General features: G+C 51.9%; 1 protein-coding gene across 1 annotated transcript in view; it reads right to left on the reverse strand.

The window, feature by feature from the left end:
• Nucleotides 1–17988, reverse strand: part of SLC13A4 (solute carrier family 13 member 4) — a gene marked incomplete at both ends in the record, with an annotated part of 31489 nt that overhangs the window by 3521 nt on the left and 9980 nt on the right. The window contains 12 exons of the mRNA XM_084230387.1: nucleotides 1–162; nucleotides 2676–2800; nucleotides 2996–3093; nucleotides 3823–3924; nucleotides 5732–5833; nucleotides 6923–7042; nucleotides 8302–8486; nucleotides 10482–10559; nucleotides 11049–11088; nucleotides 13495–13549; nucleotides 13908–14080; nucleotides 15533–15669. Coding sequence (XP_084086513.1) covers nucleotides 1–162; nucleotides 2676–2800; nucleotides 2996–3093; nucleotides 3823–3924; nucleotides 5732–5833; nucleotides 6923–7042; nucleotides 8302–8486; nucleotides 10482–10559; nucleotides 11049–11088; nucleotides 13495–13549; nucleotides 13908–14080; nucleotides 15533–15669 — 1377 coding nt within the window. The remainder of the gene's footprint in view (nucleotides 163–2675; nucleotides 2801–2995; nucleotides 3094–3822; nucleotides 3925–5731; nucleotides 5834–6922; nucleotides 7043–8301; nucleotides 8487–10481; nucleotides 10560–11048; nucleotides 11089–13494; nucleotides 13550–13907; nucleotides 14081–15532; nucleotides 15670–17988) is intronic.

Consider the following 17988-nt stretch of genomic DNA (forward strand, 5'->3'; position numbering starts at 1 on the left):
CAGGCTGCACAGGATGGGCAGGAAGATGGTGATGGTGGCTGGATTGCTCACAAACTCTGTGACAATGGACACCAGGATGCATGCCAGCAGGGTGACCGCCCACGGCGGGAGGCTGCTCAGGGACAACATCTGGTGCCCAATCCATGTGGAGAGGCCAGAGCTCTGCAGGCAGAGAAGGTGGCACAGTAAGAAGAAAGGTGGAAACGGACATTCTCTTAGACTCCAGGAGGTCAAGATTGTGGCGGGACTGGGAGACTGGACCCAGCAGCATTCTTGACTTCTATGAGTAAATCATTTTTGTAGCCCAGAACATTCTTTTTTTGTGGTTGCATAACATTCAGTCTTAGGGTTTCTTGGCCGCCATCACGCATGGAGAGCCATGCACCTGAAATGCTGTCACCCTTCGAAGACTTTGCCTGGATGGCTGGCAGGGGTTGGAGAACTTTGGGAAGAGCCGCCCCTCAACTTCTGTCTCATAACTCTTTCCCCAGCTTCTAATGCTTTCGTTCTGTGCATCGGATCAAGAATTCTCTTTCCGTAGATTGCCAAGAGTAGTTAAGGAAATCAATTTCAGTTTATCACTTGTGAGTAGTAGAGGGTAACCTAACTAATGACTTCTTGGCAACTATTTGTTTTCTAGGACTATTTATAGTATAATTTGAAATAAACTTATGAATTAGCCTGCAAACTTAGAAAAAACAACAAAGGTAAATTTTTAAATTCTCAACATGAAAACCTTTTACACTGGCTTTTCCTCATTAAAGCCAAGCACTCTGAAATTTTATGAAACTCAGTAGGAATCACATATATTGTTCCTGAATTACTAAAGTTGGTAGAGTCACTAGGTTTTATAGAAAAAACAACTACACTATCTGTAGTTCCCTTCCAGAGCTGTAATGGTTTGACAGTAATTTTGGTTAAAATAAAAAGGATACTATGGGCCAGAAGAAACAACTGAAAATCAGTAAAGGTAAATATGATATCCTGAACTCGGAATTAGAAATACTGACAGTGTATATGCCGGATTGAGTGAACTTAATAATGGTTAATAATAGTTAATAAATGAGAGGTTTATTTGACTGCAATTTCACTATAAATGTTGACATGTGTGCCAGTGAAGCCTTGTAAAACTTTCCATAAAAATACTTCTGGTGCTTGGCTCATAGATGAGAGAAGGCATTTGATTACTATGACTACTCTGTAGTAGACATTCCACCTCTGGGCCACGTGTGCATAAGACCAAGGGCAAACTAATGAGTTCTGGGGAGCTAGACCAGCATGGTGAGGGGGCGCTATTTCTTTTCTTTTCTTTTTTTTAATAATGAACTGCAACTACATTGCATTCTTTTTTTTTTTTTTTTTTTAAAGATTGATTTATTTATGCAAGCACTGGGTACAGTCAGAAGCGCGGGAGGTGAGAGAATTCACCAGAGCCGGAGCGGGGAGCAGAGCAGGCAGAAGGACCGAAGTACACTGCTGAGGGGAGCAGCGGGCGGCAGGAGAGGTCTGCGCGCCATGCGGGACCCTCCTCCGGTGGCCGGGGAGCAGCCGGGGATCAAACCGGCGCTGCAGAGGCTGCGGGCAGCTTTGCAACCCAGCGCTCAACCACTGCGCCACCGGGGAGGACCCGAGGGGGCGCTATTTCTACAAGGAATGACTCAAGGAACTAGGGAGTTTCATTTAAAAAAATTGATCTAGAAGGATCTATTTTTATTATTTTTAAAAGATTTATTTTTATTTATTTATGCATACAAGAACTGATGTGTAGACCAGACTTGGAGTGGGGGTGAGGGAATTCACCAGAGACAGAGTGGGGAGCAGAACAGGCGAATTGACTGAAATACACTGCTGAGGGGAGCAGCAGGCAAGACAGGAGAGGTCTGCTGCGCCATGGGTCAGCTTCCTGGCTGGGGATCAAATTCGTATTGCAGTGGATGCTGATAGCTTGATCGCATGAGACTTTAACCCCTGCACTACCAGGGAGGCCTGGGTCTATTTTAATAATTATTACCTAGGTGAGGGTTCCAGAGAGCAGGGCCAGAACCGACATCGGAAGACATCCAGAAGGCCTGAGCTAAAGGCAAAGGAACTGTTCTTTGTTTTTATGTTCCCTGTGGAGGGAAATCTCACTGGGCAGGAGATGGGATTCTGTGTCCTTCCTAGTGTAGGATTCTGTGAGCTTCACATCAGTGACGCAGGTAGCACTGGCCACCACCCCTGAGTGGCCAAAGGTGAGCCATGTTTAGAATGGGTTAATGCACTGAGGGAAGGAGAAACTGTGACTCTTGATCTGGTTCGCTGTTAGGGTGGTTTTCTATTTTGGAAAGGGTTGACTAGAAAATTCATCTACTTCCCACCAGCCCTCTTTAAGCATGCTCATCGCAATCCTCCCAGTCAGGGAATGGGGGAGCATTTCATTTGCTTGTGGTTGTGCTGGTCTGTGAATGAGATGCGAGCGCCCTGCGCCGTGACGGTGGCGCGGCTCACCTGCCTCTCTGATCCCAGTGGCGCTAACTTAGAGGCCAGAGTGGGGCGGGATTCCCATCCTGGCTTCCTTGTGACTTGGGTGAACATTTCCCTCTGCCAGTGCCTCTCAGTCTTCCCTCCCAGGGCTGGAGTGACTTGGTAGTCAGGGTGACTGGAAAAAAGCCCGGTAAGAAGAATCCAAGGGTTACCTTGCTGCCAGAAGCCAGAGCATAGCCTCCTCCCACCAGAATGACAATCTCCCAGGGCATGGTCTTCTGGAAGTCCTTCCACGTGATGATGGGCTCCATCCCCAGTGAGGACTCCTGGTTCTCCCCTGCGGTGCCGGCAGACAGTGAGCTTGAGCAGCAGAATCCTAACAGGCGGATCCATGGGGCCAGGGGCCCATCATGCTCCGGGTGAGTTGGGAGACAGCTCTGCTATTTTGCGGGGAGTCAGAAGAGCTCCTTCCAAAAATAATAACTTGAGGATTGACCAGAGCCAGCCCCAGCCTCCCCTCTTGACCTCTCACCATCTTTCTTTTTCCCAAAGCAAGGCTTCTTGGCTGGAATCAGGAAGAGGAGGAAGCCAAGGAAGACAGAGACCGTGGCGTCCGTGCGGTAGCCTTTCCTAGCAAAGAGACAAGCAGGGCTGGAGGTGGAGGTCTGGGGGTCCGGGGGGCAGCACAAAGTCTGGGGCAGTCTGTCGGAAGACGCTGCCTCTTTCCAAGACCTAGTTCAGATGGGCTGTCAACCTGACTCCTGGCAGTAGCCGCCATGCTCTCCCCTGGAGGAATTCTGGGCAGCGCTTGATGTCAGAAGGCAGGGCCTGGCTGGGGTAGAGGTCTCAGAGTAACGCACAGGCCCATTGGAAGGAATGGTCAGGAATTATTTAGAGAAAAGAGACTCGAAAAGGATGAGTCGACCTTCCTCGAGAACACCTCCAAGTGTGTCATCCTCAAATGGGGAGCCCTTGGGAATGTACTGAGTGGGACAGGAGCCTTCCCTGCCACAGGCCTTGGCCACTCCGTGGCCACGGTTTCTTCATGATTGGCATTTTATTTTATAGCCATTTTCTCCCTTAACTCCCATGACAAGCTGTGAAATAACAGGTTCTAAGAGCTTTGGTAACGAGACCAAGGTGGAGACAAATCTGGCAGGTGGCAGCACCAGCCCCAGCCCCCTACCGGGACTCCGAAGACTGTCTTCTTCCCAACACCACACTGCAGCTTCCCTCCAAGGGGGGCCTTCCCAGGAACGAAGTATTTCTGGGGTTCTTAAGAGTCTAGGAGGGGACACCCGGGCAACTGTCTGAAGAGTGTGGGTGACAGGGTTGTTGAGGAGGACTCCGATCACTCACTTTTCAAAGAAAGAATCCCAGCCAGGAACAAAGCCAGGCTCCCGGGTAAACCACAGCACGGTCATCAGGATGAAGAAGAATCCAGTGACCATCTCAGGGTAACTAAAAGAAAACAGAACGGCCTCCGGGCATTACTTTTCCACTTTGCTCCGGGAGGCTCCTGTGTTCAGGGCTCTGATACCAGGGCCATGAAACTCGGCGACGGCTTAGCCCCTGTGAAGGGCAGGTGGTGAGGTGGGAGGAGGGCAGAGATGATGCCAGAAAGTGTGACATCACCCATGTTTACTGGAGACGCTTGGAGGAGGAGGGAAAGAGAACGCCGCCTGCAAGGAGAAGGCGGCAAAACGGGCACCACAAATCCTGCTGTGGGTAAGCGGGTGGGGCCGCCTTTCTGAGGCAGTTTTCAAATACCAGGATCATTCCTCTCAGCTAAGAAAATAACCAGAAATGCACGTGGAACCATTGCCTATTAAACAGTTGGGCACGACGAAATGGAAACGACTTGCATGTCATTGACAGTCCATGACATTGAGTGCGTTTCCATGTAACTGTGGCTTCACATGAGACACAGCTAATAGTGATGCTTCCCCAGCAGAGGGAATGACCCCAGGATCTACAGACAGTCTAATGCTAAGTGGACAGAGGCAGGATACCTAGTGTACGGTGTGGACTGAATTCTATAAAACCACACATAAGTTTAACCTCAAAAAACATGGAAGAGCACATCATGTTATTAGTTATTAACAGTTAGTACTGGGATGCTAGGAATAGAAGCCAATTTTAATTTTTTCTTTATACTTTCCTCTTTTTTTTTTTTTTTTAGATTTATTTATTTATTTATACAAGCACTGGGTACAGTCAGAGGCGTGGACGGTGAGAGACTTCACCAGAGCCAGAGCAGAGAGTAGAACAGGCAGACTGACAAAGTACACTGCTGAGGGGAGCAGCGGGTGGCAGGAGAGGTCTGCGCGCTATGTGGGACCCTCGCCGGCGGCCGGGGATCGAACCGGTGCTGCTGAGGCTGTGGGCAGCTTCGCAGCCCAGCGCTCAACCGCTGTGCCACCAGGAAGGCCCTACTTTCCTCTGTTTTCTAAATGTTCTACAATGAATATGTATTCCTGTATAAACCAAAGTTTTAAAAAACAGTTTAGCCCTGAACCCTTTCACGCAGCCAGAACTGCACGTGCCAGTTATAGGAGAAATGATTTTTTTAAAAAAGATTTATCCATTTATGCATACAAGAGCTGGGGCACAGGCCAGAGATGCAGGGGGGGTGAGTGAGAGGATTCACCAGAGACAGAGCAGGGAACAGAACAGGCAGACTGACTGAAGTAGAGTGCTGAGGGGAGCAGCGGGCGAGACAGGAGAGGTCTGCTGCGCCATGTGGGTTGCTCCCTGGCCGGCCAGGAATCGAACTCGCACTACAGAGGCTGTGGATTGCCTCATAGTATGGTGCTTAACCCCCTGCTCCACCAGGGAGGCCTGGAGAAATGCTGTTAACGATGCGGGCTCTCTGTGGGGAAGCTACCGAGTATTGGGAGGGTTTCTCAGACTGGAGGCTTTGATCTGTATGTTCCTGCCTGACAGTCCCCACAATGCCGCCAGCGCCCACCCAGGGCCCACTGGAGCTGTTGTGGCCCCTTTAGCAATGTGGGCTGCTGACTTTAGAGGGAATTCAGCCCTTCTCAAGAGGGCAGCTGTACTGTCTCCCGAGTTCTTTCTCCGGCTGCCCCACCTACCAGCTCCACCCCGGGCCATGGCTGTGTCTTGCACTTTGAATGTAGCAAAGATTCCACCTGGAATCTGGGCCAGCCGGGCTCTGGCGCCTGGGCTCCAGCGAGGCTGGCTCTGCCCGCTTGACTTGCCGCGTTCTCTGGAGCAGAGAAGAGCATGAATGGCTGATTCGTACCTAATGTCTCCCAGCTTCTCATATTCCTCTTGGATCCTCTTCTCTGAGACTTCTTCCCTTTTGGTCTTCTTCTTCTTGCTCAGAGAGCAGGTCTCTCTAAAGCTGAGAAGGGAGAATGGGTAGAAGAATAAAGAAAACAGACTTGTGAGGCCCAAAGAAGATCAAATATTCAGCAAGTATCAAACAGCTGACTTGCTGTGGTCACTTTGCTCCTCTCCACCCACATGCTCTGTCCCTCTGACCCCACCGACTGTGTAACTTTCACCTGCCACTACAGAGCCCTTCACCAGCCTTCATTCCCCACGCCTGCTGGGAAATCCCTCTGGGCATATCTGTGGTGTACTGGTGTGAAGTGCAAGTGGTCTTGTGCAAGTGCTGGGGGGGGGGGTTGTTTCTACACACTTGCCTTTCACATAAGTGAGACTCAAAGTGATGTATACGTGTTCAGAGGCTGATATGTTTGTGTGTTGCACACACTCAGGTGTTTGTGGGTTCAACTGTCTAGACATGGGACTCATGCAGGGTGGTTGTGGGTGTTGTATTTCTCTTGGCAACTGGATAGAAGTATACAGCTAACACTGATTTGACTACTGCTTCTGAGTTAAAAAAAAAAAAAAAAAAAAGCTCATAGAACATTCTCTGACCAGTGGGAGAATTAGGCTCTACTGACTAGTAGCAAAACATCCTATGTATCTTCCTTGTGTGTATAAAACTGATCAAATTTGGGTAGACTGATGGTTATGAAGAAAAGGCATACTAAGTGGATTAATATTAGAAATAAGATGGCAGAGGAATGTCTGCCTTGTGGCCTTGAGGGACATGTGCATGTGCTGGACACCCACTAAGTCAAATCACTCATGTCAAATCACTCATGTAAAATGAAGCGTAAGGCAACCTCTGCTTAGAGTTCAAATCACTCTGTTCTGAGAGCCAGGAAAGTACAGTGAACACTCCCCAGTGCAGGCTTTTCACATCCAACAGTTCCTCCAGCCAGGTACCGGGATAAGGACCGTTTCTTTGCAGAACTTATGAAAAGCAGAGCTCACGTGTGTAAGAGGAGCCTACAACAGGCGAGCCTGGCTGCACTGCCTTCTCCGGGATGTCTCGCACGAGGCAGCTGCCCTGAGGCCTGGCCCTGGCCCTGGATGACAGGAGAGCCTCGGGTCTGGCTGGCAGGGCCCCAGGACTCACTTGCAGCCCAGGAACAGCCAGTGCATCCAGAACCAGCTGACCACCAGCATGATGAGGGAGATGGGGAAGCTGAAGAGGAACCAGGTGCCAAAGTTGACCACCTCTGCGGCTGGATACTGGCTGGAGAGGAGAGAACCAGGTCAATGATCCGAAAAGGGTGGATTTCTCTGTGGAGTTTCAGGGGCACTGAGCTAAATGCTCCTTAAGAAGACACCCGGCAGGGCAGAGAGAGGGTGCTAACAAGCAAAACATTCCCTAGCGCTCCCTTGTTTGACAGCTGCGACTGTTCCGAGCCCAGCCGAGAGTGATGAAATGAGCTAAAACAGGCGTCTGAGCAGTTACAGCGGCGCTCACCAAGTGTTGCACCCAGGAGAGTGCTCCTCCCCTCCCCGGCTACTGCTCTTCATTTGCATAAATTAATTTTCCAGTCACAAAGCCAACCAGAAATTAAAGTGCAGAAACTTGGAAGCCAGGACGGAGTTACAAGTTGTGAGGACTCCGTGACGCGCAGGGCCAGGCTCGTTAGACCTTAAACTGCCATTGGGCTTCCTCCTCCTCCTTTCTCCCTCCTCGTCCTCCTCCCTCCCTCCCTCCTCCTCTTCTCCTCCTTCTTCCTCCTCCTCCTCTCCTCCTCCCTCCTCCCTCCTCTTCCTCCTCCCTCCTCTTCTTCCTCCCTCCTCCCTCCTCTTCCTCCTCCCTCTTCCCTCCTCCCTCCTTTTCTCCTCCTCCTGCCTCTTCCTCCTCCTCTTCCTCCTCCTCCCGCCCTCATGTTCTCCCGAATCCTGTCAAGTCTGCTCTCATCTCTCCGTGCTGACCCTTTCTCCTCCCGCCGCCGCGGGTGTCAGGCCGCCACCAGCTCTGTCCCCCGCCCCTGCAGCTGTGTCCTGAATTGTCCTGCTACTCGCTTCTTTCCAGACCATTCTCCGATATTTCATCCAGCCTGAGTTTCGAAACCTTAAGCCTGCTCACCTCACTCCCTGCTTAAAGTTCTTCAGCTGCGCCCCAGGCCCTGGGTGAAGTCCCGATTCCTTACGGGGCCTTGTGGGCCCTCCGTGACCTGCCCACCTCCCTTCCTGGCGGCCATTTGCCCTCTGCCATTTCCTTTCATCTGTCTGCCTCCCGCCTCGGACCCTCCTACACACTGTTGTGCTTGTCTGGGAAGCCTTCTGCATCTGGGGTGCTCCAGCTCCTGCCCAGGCCCGCGCCCCCACTGTCCCCTCTGGGTGGAGGCATTTCCTCCTGTAGCCTGGGGGCGCTCCCTGAGTCCTCCTCTGGTCACATCTCGCTGTTCCAGTCCCATTTCTTGCTGCCTCCTTAGCTCCCAGTCCTTGAGTCACAGCAGACGAGTCGTCCATTCCAGTCGCCTGCCAATCACTCACTTGTTGAAATGTTCCAGGAAAATGAGGCTGGTGGAGGTGCCGATGATGGTGGTCAGTCCCCCGATGGTGGCGGCGTAAGATATGCTCAGGGAGAGGCACTTGCAGATCATCTGGTCGTGCTGGGACTTGTACTTTCTGCCGAGTTCCTGGTTCCTGGGGCGGGGGGCCGGGACACGGGCCTTTTCCTGCCAAGGGAAACAGTGAATCTCACCCCAGCCCGGCTGTGCCGCGCAAAACACGCGACTCTGGGTGCCCAGGGCCCACGGCCAGGCTTTGAGCTTGGGAGTCAGAGCGACAAACCCCAATCTCAGGGCTTCCATCTGACAGACCGGGCAGCCCCTCCCAGCCACGGTTTCATCTATAAAGTGGGTAAAGTAGCCTTTTCTCGGCCAGGGAGTTGTGAAGAAGAAGCAAAGAGATGAAAAGGCTCTGAGGACACACAACCTGGCACCCAGGGATCACTAAGCTGGTATTTCTGTTACTGACATTTTTATTGGTATTGACATGCTCTGTTTTTCACTTGAAGTCTAGTAAAACTGGTCGCTCCCCACTGCATGTGTGACTACCCCCAGGGATGGCCGTGCCATGTGCAGGTGGATGACAGTCCCCTGGGGGAGATGACCGCAAGGCAAGCGTGGGTCGCGGAAGAATCCAGCTGCCACCGGGCAGGGGCAGGCTGTGTGCTTCTCTCCTGTCCTTCTTTACTCTTTTCTCCATTCTTCCTGCTGCCTTCTCCTCCCTCCTGCACACCAGCTTCCACCTTGCTGTGGTCCTCTCAGGGGCTGCTTAGTCCAGGTGATGGCCTTTCAGGGTCAGAGGCTGCTGACCTCTAGTCTCAAGTGCACTAAAGGAGCAAGTGTCCATCCGTCCTTCCAGGCCTGGCCACCCCTTTGTGAGTCTTCACTGGAGTTAAGAATGGCTTGGAGTGGAGGCCACTAGGCCAGGTAGGTTGCAGGAAAACCATGGGGACAGGCCACCTTGCCACATTTCTCCAAGCCCTTAACCCCTGGCCAGTCTTCCAGGAGGGCTCAGGCCAGTCTGGGCCCTTCCAAATCTTCCAGATAGATCATCAGAGCTGGAAGTGACCTGATATAGAATCTCTGATTCAGTGGCTTCCATGATCCTTTTTTCTTTTCTTTTTTTTTTTTTTAAGACTTATTTATTTATGCATACAAGAGCTGGGCACAGGCCAGAGATGCGGGGGGTGAGAGGATCCACCAGAGAGCGGGGAACAAAACAGGCAGACTGACTGAAATACACTGCTGAAGGGAGCAGCGGGCAAGACAGGAGAGGTCTGCCTCGCCATATGGGTTGCTCCCTGGAGGGCCGGGGATCGAATTTGTGCTGCAGAGGCTGCGGATTGCTTCATAGTGCATTGCTTAACCCCTTGCGCCACCAGAGAGGCCCCATGATCCTTTTTTCTGATGACTTTGACTCAGTACTTAACATATCAATGTAGCGTTTAATTAGCACACCTCTGCCAGTTAAACAACTGAGTCACACGCGTGGGCAGAGGGACTTGGATTTGGATGGGGGTGCCCCCCTCACTAGCTCCCAGGCCTTGGGTGTGTGATTTTATTTCTCTGCTTCAGCTTCAAAAATGGAGTTCAAAATCACTGCCTCACAGAGGCGAGACCAGAGAAAGTGCTTAGCACAGTGTTAGCCAGAGAATATGTGTTAGATAAATGGTGCCCGTCATTCGTGCTGCTGCTGGTGGGCACTAAACCACGGGAATGGTTTTGATGAACATAAACATTTGAAAATCAAGGGTTATAAGTGACAGCTGTTATTTCACACTCATTTCAAGATCCTTTTTATCTCTGCATTTTGTTTCAGTGGAATAGTACCAGGGAAGTTCCTTATTTGCACTGAAAAGCATTTGCCTTAACATTCTTGGGACATGGAAGTAAAATATCCGCAGTGCTCCTGAAGCACCTGTGAGCATCAGTCTGAACACCTGTGATCCAGACCACCCAACCCCCAGTTTCACGGTTGAAGACATGGGGCTTAGGCAGTGGGTGACTTCCAAAGTCAACAGCGACCTGGATGTTTTATCCCCCGGGCACACGCAGCCCCAGACCTGCTGGGGAGAAGGGGCCTGGTGACAGCTCGCTGGCCCGGGGCCCTCACGACCAGTGTCCCCTGGGAAGTATTTCAGGTGGGAGGCGCCATTCCCGTACCTGAGACAGGTGCTGCGTCTTGCCTGGGGGGCCTGCTGTCTTGCCAGGGCTGGTGATAGCGGGCACGCCGTTCAGGTTCTGTGGGGACAAAGGACGTCACCTGTCAGGAAGAGCCGACTCATCCTCACAGGATACCCCGCTAGGCCTCCGTCCCACAGGTCCCCATCCAACCCACAGGCACCCCATTTCAAAACTTGGCTGCACATGGCTCTGCCCATACAGGAGAGCTTGGGCTTCTGTAACTTTATAAAAAGCTAAGAAGAGCCCCTCACTTTCCTTTAATATGAAGAAAATGAAATAAAAAAAAAATCTCACCATAACAAAGTTCACAGTTTGGGCCGATCAGAGTCCCATCCGTTGGAATTGATGTAAGAAATAGGAAACCAGTTTTGGAGGCCCAAGGGTGAGCAAGTAACTGCTTTCCCCTATAAATGTGTGCCTTTTTAAAGGGAAACCCCCACAGTAGCTCCTGAAAACACACTGGGGTCCAGCGTGGCTGCTGGGGTCTCTGCCCCTGAGTTATCTTGAGGGCTTTCCAGTGACCTCTGCAGAAGCCCCAGGCCATACCTTGTTCTGCATCAGAGAAGTGAGGTCCGCAGTCGAGGTGCTGGAACAAAGCAAAGGCCCAGACTTCGTGAGATGGGTGTGTTGAGTGTGGGTTTAAGCGACCTCTCTAGTCTCCGATTTTCTAGGCTACAAAGAAGCCTCTCTCGCCCTCGCCTTCTGGAGACACTGTCAGGATGTGGGGGGCAGGAGCTTGCTGTTTCCCCAGGCCGGGGCACCATTCCCTTCGCGGGGATACTGACCCACCCTGCAGCTGACGTGACTGGGGCCAGCTCTGGAATACGGACTTTCCTCACAGGTCCCTGGTGCACTGACACAACAGGAAGTTCCCCAATGAGTGTTTCTAACTCCCCGGGGGCACCAGGGCGCTGGTGCTGGTGCCACCCCGGCCAGACTGTCTGCTTGGGGTGCCTGGGCCCCTGAGCCGGTGAGGGTCACTCTCTAGAAAGAGAAACTTGTAAAGTGGAGGGTTGCACTGGTGAGGGGCTGGTGAGAGCAAGGGGTTTCTGATCAGCAAGGACAGTCAACTGAGTCCCCCCCCCCCCCCCCGACACACACACCTGTTGTGCCCCAGCCTTTGCCTGAGTAAAGAGGAAGGCGAGGCTTTAACTGTCTCAGGACTGACTGACGCTGAGGAGCAAACGGCTGTTTCCACTGGTCTTAATGCTGGGGACAGTGGGCGCTTGGAGCCACCCGCCATAAAGACAAAGGAGAGGTGCTGGACACCCCCCCAGGACTCGGGGTCCTGTGGCATCACCCATCTCTAGGCTACGTCAGGGAAAGGACAAGCTGTTAATGGGGTTCAGCAGGAAGATTCTTTGGAGAGAGAGCTGTCTGCAGGGGCGTAGTGTTGGGATGTTTCCCTTCCCCCCCCCCCAAGTCAGGTGGGGCGGGCAGGCAGCCGAGGGGGAGACTGGCCTCCTCACACGCAGACAGCCCTGCTCCCACACCCTCGGACAGAGCTCCAGGGACAACATGAGCTTTGGCTTTGGGGTTTGGAGATACATAGATTCATGGGGAAAAGAACTAAAGCAGGAGGCCAGTGAGGTGCTGCCCACGAGGCCCATGTGAGGGGAACAGCCCCGCTGCAGTGGGAGGAGCCACTGCCCGTTCTCCAGGGCACTGAGGCCCGGGTGGGCGTGGCAAACGCAAAGGTAGCTGGGCCATCTTGAACAGTTTTGCCCATGAGGCAGAGGCAGAGGCAGCTCCCGAGGGGCTGTGAGATTGAGCCTCAGATCACAGAGCAGTGGAGGAGTCAGGTGGGGGACACACCTGCTTATCTCCCACCAGCAGGCCTGGGGCTATGCAGAGGCAGCCCCAAGGGGACACCCCAAAGACCCTGAAGGTAGGTGCCTGACCAGTGAAAGAGCTGGCATCTGAATTTCAGGGAGGGCAGGAACCCCACCCTACAACACCTGCAGCCCTTTATCTTATCTGCACCCTGAAGCCTCTGCCCTAACCCTGGAGCAGGTCCGAAGCAGCAGATGAAGTTGCGGGGAGGGGAGAGAGAAGGCACTTGTCAACTCTTGCCCCCACTGGCTTTTTCCTCCTACTCTGCAGACCCAGGCCGACAGGGGTAGCTGTGAGCAGGGAGGAGATGGGGCAGAGATTGAAGCTTGGATACGAGTCTGGACTGACTGCGGAATGTCTGAAACTACGATCGTCCTAATATTTGAAAGGAACAGAAGATCTCAGGGATTTGCCCGAGATGTCAAGGGTCACACTTTAGAGCTATTTCCTGATGGCGCTGCGTGTGTCCACCCCCTTCCATCTGCTGATACGCTCAACTGAGTTCTGTATTTTGCACAACAAGGGCACATTGGAAGGCTGAGCTCTAATTCAAATCCAACATTTAAAGTGGAATATTCACCGTGGGATAGACCTGGAAGATTCCTTATCGGTGCCAGATCTCCAAAAGGAATCAGATGTTAGTGGACCGACCTCACATCCGTATTCATGACTTTATTTCTCCTGTCCTAGCTGCTGCTTCTCTTATTGACTGTCTTCTCATCGCCCACCTGTTAGCTCATTTTCTTTTGCCATATCTAACAAGATACAGAGCTAGGAAGACCTTAGCTAACAGCCATAAAATGCTTTGTGATTCTCTGAGGTCTCCAGAGACATCCATGATGTCGGTATATTGCAGTTAATGTATTCTCCTAAGAGGGACATCAGTGGAGCGCAATGCTAGTGGGTAGCTGCATGGATAATTCATACCCCCTCTCATATCTGGTATTGTCTTTTTCTCTTTAGTCATCTCTGCGATACCCTGTGGTTAAGGTTGTGCTCAAGATCTTGGCAAGTGGCTCTCAGGTTTGGAGGGGAAATCAGGCCGGTGAAGGGGGTGGGATGGCAAGACACCCCTCTGTTTTAGGGGCTGAGCCCAGCATTCCTGACCTCTGCAGGGGGCCTGCAGGACTCTGTCTGGGAGGGGGGCCGTCATACTCACTCTTCATTGACAAAGATGAGTTCCAGAGAGGGTTGGCTGTTGTTTACATCAAGATCTGCAGCACAAAGGACAGCAGGAAGTGAGATGTGGGGGGCTGGAGCTGGCCCTGCAGGGCAGGGGCTCAGGGCTGGGGCTCAAAGAGAAAGGAGCATGGGCTTGTCACACCCCTTGAGCATTTAGCGGAAAGGAGCAGAGGTGGCTGCTGCAAGTGAGGAGGAGGAGCTGGGATTGGGGGGGATTGGCACAAGGTGGCTTCAGTTACCAGAGCTGGCGTGGGCTGGAGGGGAAGGCAGGGAAGTAGCAGAAGATTGGGAGGGACACAAGTAAGGGGGTCCTGGCAGTGGCACCACATTGGGGAGCATTGGCAGAGGAGGGTAGAAGTCAAGGGTGGGGGGGACTCCAGCAAACTGTACTCATGGGCTCTGCCTCTTCGGAGCTGGAGTTGCTGGCGACGAGCTGCTCCTCCTCGGCGCCGACCAGCTCCTGCAGCACGGCCTCCACGATGGGCATGACCATGGCCGTGGTGGACGTGTTGGACAGCCACATGGACAGCAGCGTGGTGCAGCACATGAAGCAGAGCAGCAGCCTGCAAGGCAGGGAGGGCCGGGCACACATTACCAGGCGGCCATCCCCAGGGCCTCCTGCGGACCCCTGGCGCTGGCCTGGCTTTCTGCAGCTGGAGCTTTTCCAGAAAATCAGGGGCACCATTCACCTTTGTACTCCTAGGGCTCGGAACAGAGTAGACAGTAAATATCTGCTGAGTGAATAAATCACACTTCATGGGCTAGTGGCCTTAAAAAAGCTTAAGTGAATGGCCTCGGTAGCCAACTCTGGGCCTCGGCCTGACCCCGACTGCTTGTCTCTTGCTGTGGACATTAGTATGTTACCCGCCCAAGTCATGGAGGTGCCCCAGCCACCGTGTGCGTTTTCAGAGGGCATCTCAGAGTCAGCGCATGAAGGGATCCCCCAGGAAGGGAGCACCCCTGTTATTTCTCCCTGACTCTGAAAACGTGCAATGCGCTTGTACGGGGTTCTCATCTTGTGAGCTGAACCAATCTCTGGACACCTGTGTTTATTCCTTTACGTGGAATGATGGGCTTTGCACAGCTGGGGCCAGCAAGCGTGTGGATTACACTGGGGTCGGCCCCAGTCCCGTGGCGATCGGCTCAGGCTGCTAGAGCCAGGAGCGTCCTGCACTGGACATGCACCCACAAGCAGCGTGCCCTGTGAGCGTGGATGAGGCCAACGGAGAGATGTGGAAACACACGGGGGTGAAATGTTCTTGAAGCTAGAATGCTGAGGTTTAAAGACTGCTGAGTCGCAACGTGATGAGCCGCCATTGTGCCCAGGGGTTGGGTGTGGGTACGAGATGGTCGTCACGGGGATCCACCTAAATGACTAATGCCAGAAGCTAAGGCCACGTTATTTGTACTCTGACTCCCAGGATCGGGGCCGTCAGCTAGGAGGAGGGCAGGAATACAATATTCCAAAGGAAGATCAAGGCCGGCTTTCCAGTGGAGCAGCAGTGAGGCTCACACAGTCTTTCCTACACTTTCCCCGAGGCCGGGCTCCCCGCCGCCTTGGCAGCAGAGAGCCGAAGGCTGGGAGACTCTGGTCTAGGGCAACCGTGTAACCTGGCCTGTGCCCCAGGCCCACGGCAGCGAAAGCTCAGGAGGGACAGGGGACAGGCCAGACACCTGCTTCCTGTCCTCCTGGTCACCCAAAAAAGGCTGGGAAGCAATTTGTGTCATTTCACCTTGTTTGACCTACTGAACACCTCACATTTCATGCCCTGCTTTCTTGCTTCTGGGGTGCCCAGGTCAGCTATTTTGATTGGGATAACAAATGCCAGCAAAGGCACAGCCAAATCTCTATCCTGTGGTCACAGGCCCTCACCCCGGAGAGGGCGGTGGGAGCAGGAGGCACTGGCACCACCCATCCCTCTGGGTGGAAAAGCAGCCTGCCCTGGGCATCCTCCCGGGGTCCAGCCCAGAAGCTGGGGGGGGGGGGCAGGGCAGCGGGGCGCCCCCGGACTTACATGCCTGGCTTGGCTCCGGCCATCATGACCATGCGCAGGGCGATGCGCTTGTGCAGGTTCCACTTCTCCACGGCGGCCGCCACGCAGATGACGCCCACGAGCAGCAGCGTGGTGTTCTTGAAATACTCGGCCGCCACCTGTGGAGGCCATGCTGTCACCCGGGCCCCCCCTGCCCGCCCCGCCGGCCGGCGCTGGGGGAGATGAGGATTATTAAATGACGGGCCGATGGACGTGTCTGTGCATGTAACAGACACGCTACCTTGCGCAGGCTGTGCTAGGGACTTTACAAAGAGTATTTTATTTAATCGGGCCAGGAAACTTATAGAATAGATATTCTTCTCCCCTAAAAAATAAAATCCCCAGGGCCTCCCTGGTGGCAAGGGTTAAAGTCTCAGGGCTATCCAGCTATTGCCAACCATTGAGGTATGAGTTCATGAGTTCGATCCCCGGCCACGGAGGTGACCCACATGGCTCAGCAGACCTCTCCTGTCTCGCCCGCTGCTCCCCTCAGCAGTGTATTTCAGTAGATGCACCTGTTCTGCATCCCATTCTCTCTTTCACGCCCCACCCCTCTGGCCTAAACCCCAGCTCTTGTATGCATAAATAAATAAAAAAAATCTTTTAAAAAGAAATTCAATATTTTTGAGTATTTTTAAATTAAATATTTTAATTTGAATATTTTAAAATCCCTTCAATATTTTTAAAACTATATAGGCACAAAACTAGATTTACATAGTATGTGTAGTTTTAGATCCAGCATTCTTGCATTTTAAGTTGTATCCAGATCCTTTTCTTATGAGACTTAAATTTATTGAAAAAATTCATGTTAATGTTTGCATAATGCACCATAGAATTTATTTGGCCATTTTCCTTTGTTGAACACTTAGGTTGATTCTTTTTGTTGTTGTTGGGCTGCTACAAATGGAACAAATAATCATTTTCTGCTTAAATTTTACCCTTCCTTAGCATAGAGGTCTTGAAGGTGTCTTTATAATTGCCTTAAAAATTTTCAATAACTCCAAATAATTCCAAAGTCCCAAAGACTCCCATAATGATGACAGCTCAGGAATTCCCATACACACACACACACACTCTCTCTCTCTCTCTCTATATATATATATATGTATACACACACACACACACACACACAGATTTCTGAACCATTTGAGAGTAAGTCACATGTATTTTGGCTCTTTACCCCTAAATATTCCATATATTTACAGCTTATTGCTTGCCAGTAAAACTTCCTGTGACTCTAGCCTGTGACCCCAGAACATTCCTTGTGGGCTCCACTAATTTCATACAACACAGAGCTGCCATCATTGCTTCATGCTTGGACTATTTATTTCTTAATGTATTCTCTTGCCTTTCAACTAAACCTTAGGCTACAAATGGCCAAGGACCGCGTTGCTTTCTCTGTCTTAACACCTAGTAGAATAACATGCAAAAGAAGAGGCTCAGTCCATCCTTGCCACATACACAAGAACTGTTCCCAACAATGGACTGTGATAGAAAATGAGAGGAAAAGATAGAAAAAATGAATGTCTAATTGAGAAACTCTTTTAAAGTAAGAAAATAGGAAACGTTTTAACTGCAGGAGAAATAAAGATTGGACAGGGAAGGAAATGTAGATGCTATAGGTGGTGTTTGCAGCTGATGCTGTTTACTTTGATTGTTGAGTTAACTGTTAAACTTGATTGTTGAATTAACGCAAGTTGGGCTGCACCACTACGGGGAAGATGGAGGGAGAGGGTTGGGAGAGGTAAGAGAACAAGTCCTGACCCGGTGGAATGGGGAGTCAGCTGATAATGGCTAAAAAGTGACAACTCAAGAATTAATCTACGAATAAGATATAGGAATGTGGAGCTTAATACCAGGAGAAGCAGTTACCAGAGTTGAAAGTTATTGACTCTGGGTCGGGGAGGTGGGACTTGGTGGGGGGGGTGGGGTGGGGGGTGTCCTGGGGGCCGAGCAGGGCTGGTTTTCATTATGGGCTTTTCAGTATTATTGGATTTTCAAACTGCGCGGTGCACTTCAATAACACAAAGGCAACCTGCTCATTGCCCCCCTTCTTCTTTGGCCCCCAGGAGATTCCCTTGTGTCTGGTTGATGAGGAGAACATGTGCCCTTCCTGTGATCATAGCCTGGAAGAAGAGCTCTCTGCTTCCAGTTGAGCTACTTCTGGTCCCCAAACCCAATCCTCATGGACATGGTCACTACTAATGCTCCCCGAGAGCAAAGAAGGCCCTTTGCTCTGCGGGACAAGGGGCTGGGGGCAGAGTGGGGATTCCTGGGAGGGGCAGGAAGGCTTCTGGCTGTGACTGTGGGCCAAGACGAGGCCCCCCTGAAGGTTGGGGGGGCGCCTGGACCTCTCTTTCCAGCTCCGTGACCTTCCTAAAACTGGGGATTTCTTCCCCTCTGCCTTCTGAGGCAGAAAAGCAAGATTCCCCTCCTTG

Source organism: Talpa europaea (genome assembly GCF_964194135.1).
Source record: "Talpa europaea genome assembly, chromosome: 3".
Taxonomy (NCBI): Eukaryota; Metazoa; Chordata; class Mammalia; order Eulipotyphla; family Talpidae; genus Talpa; species Talpa europaea.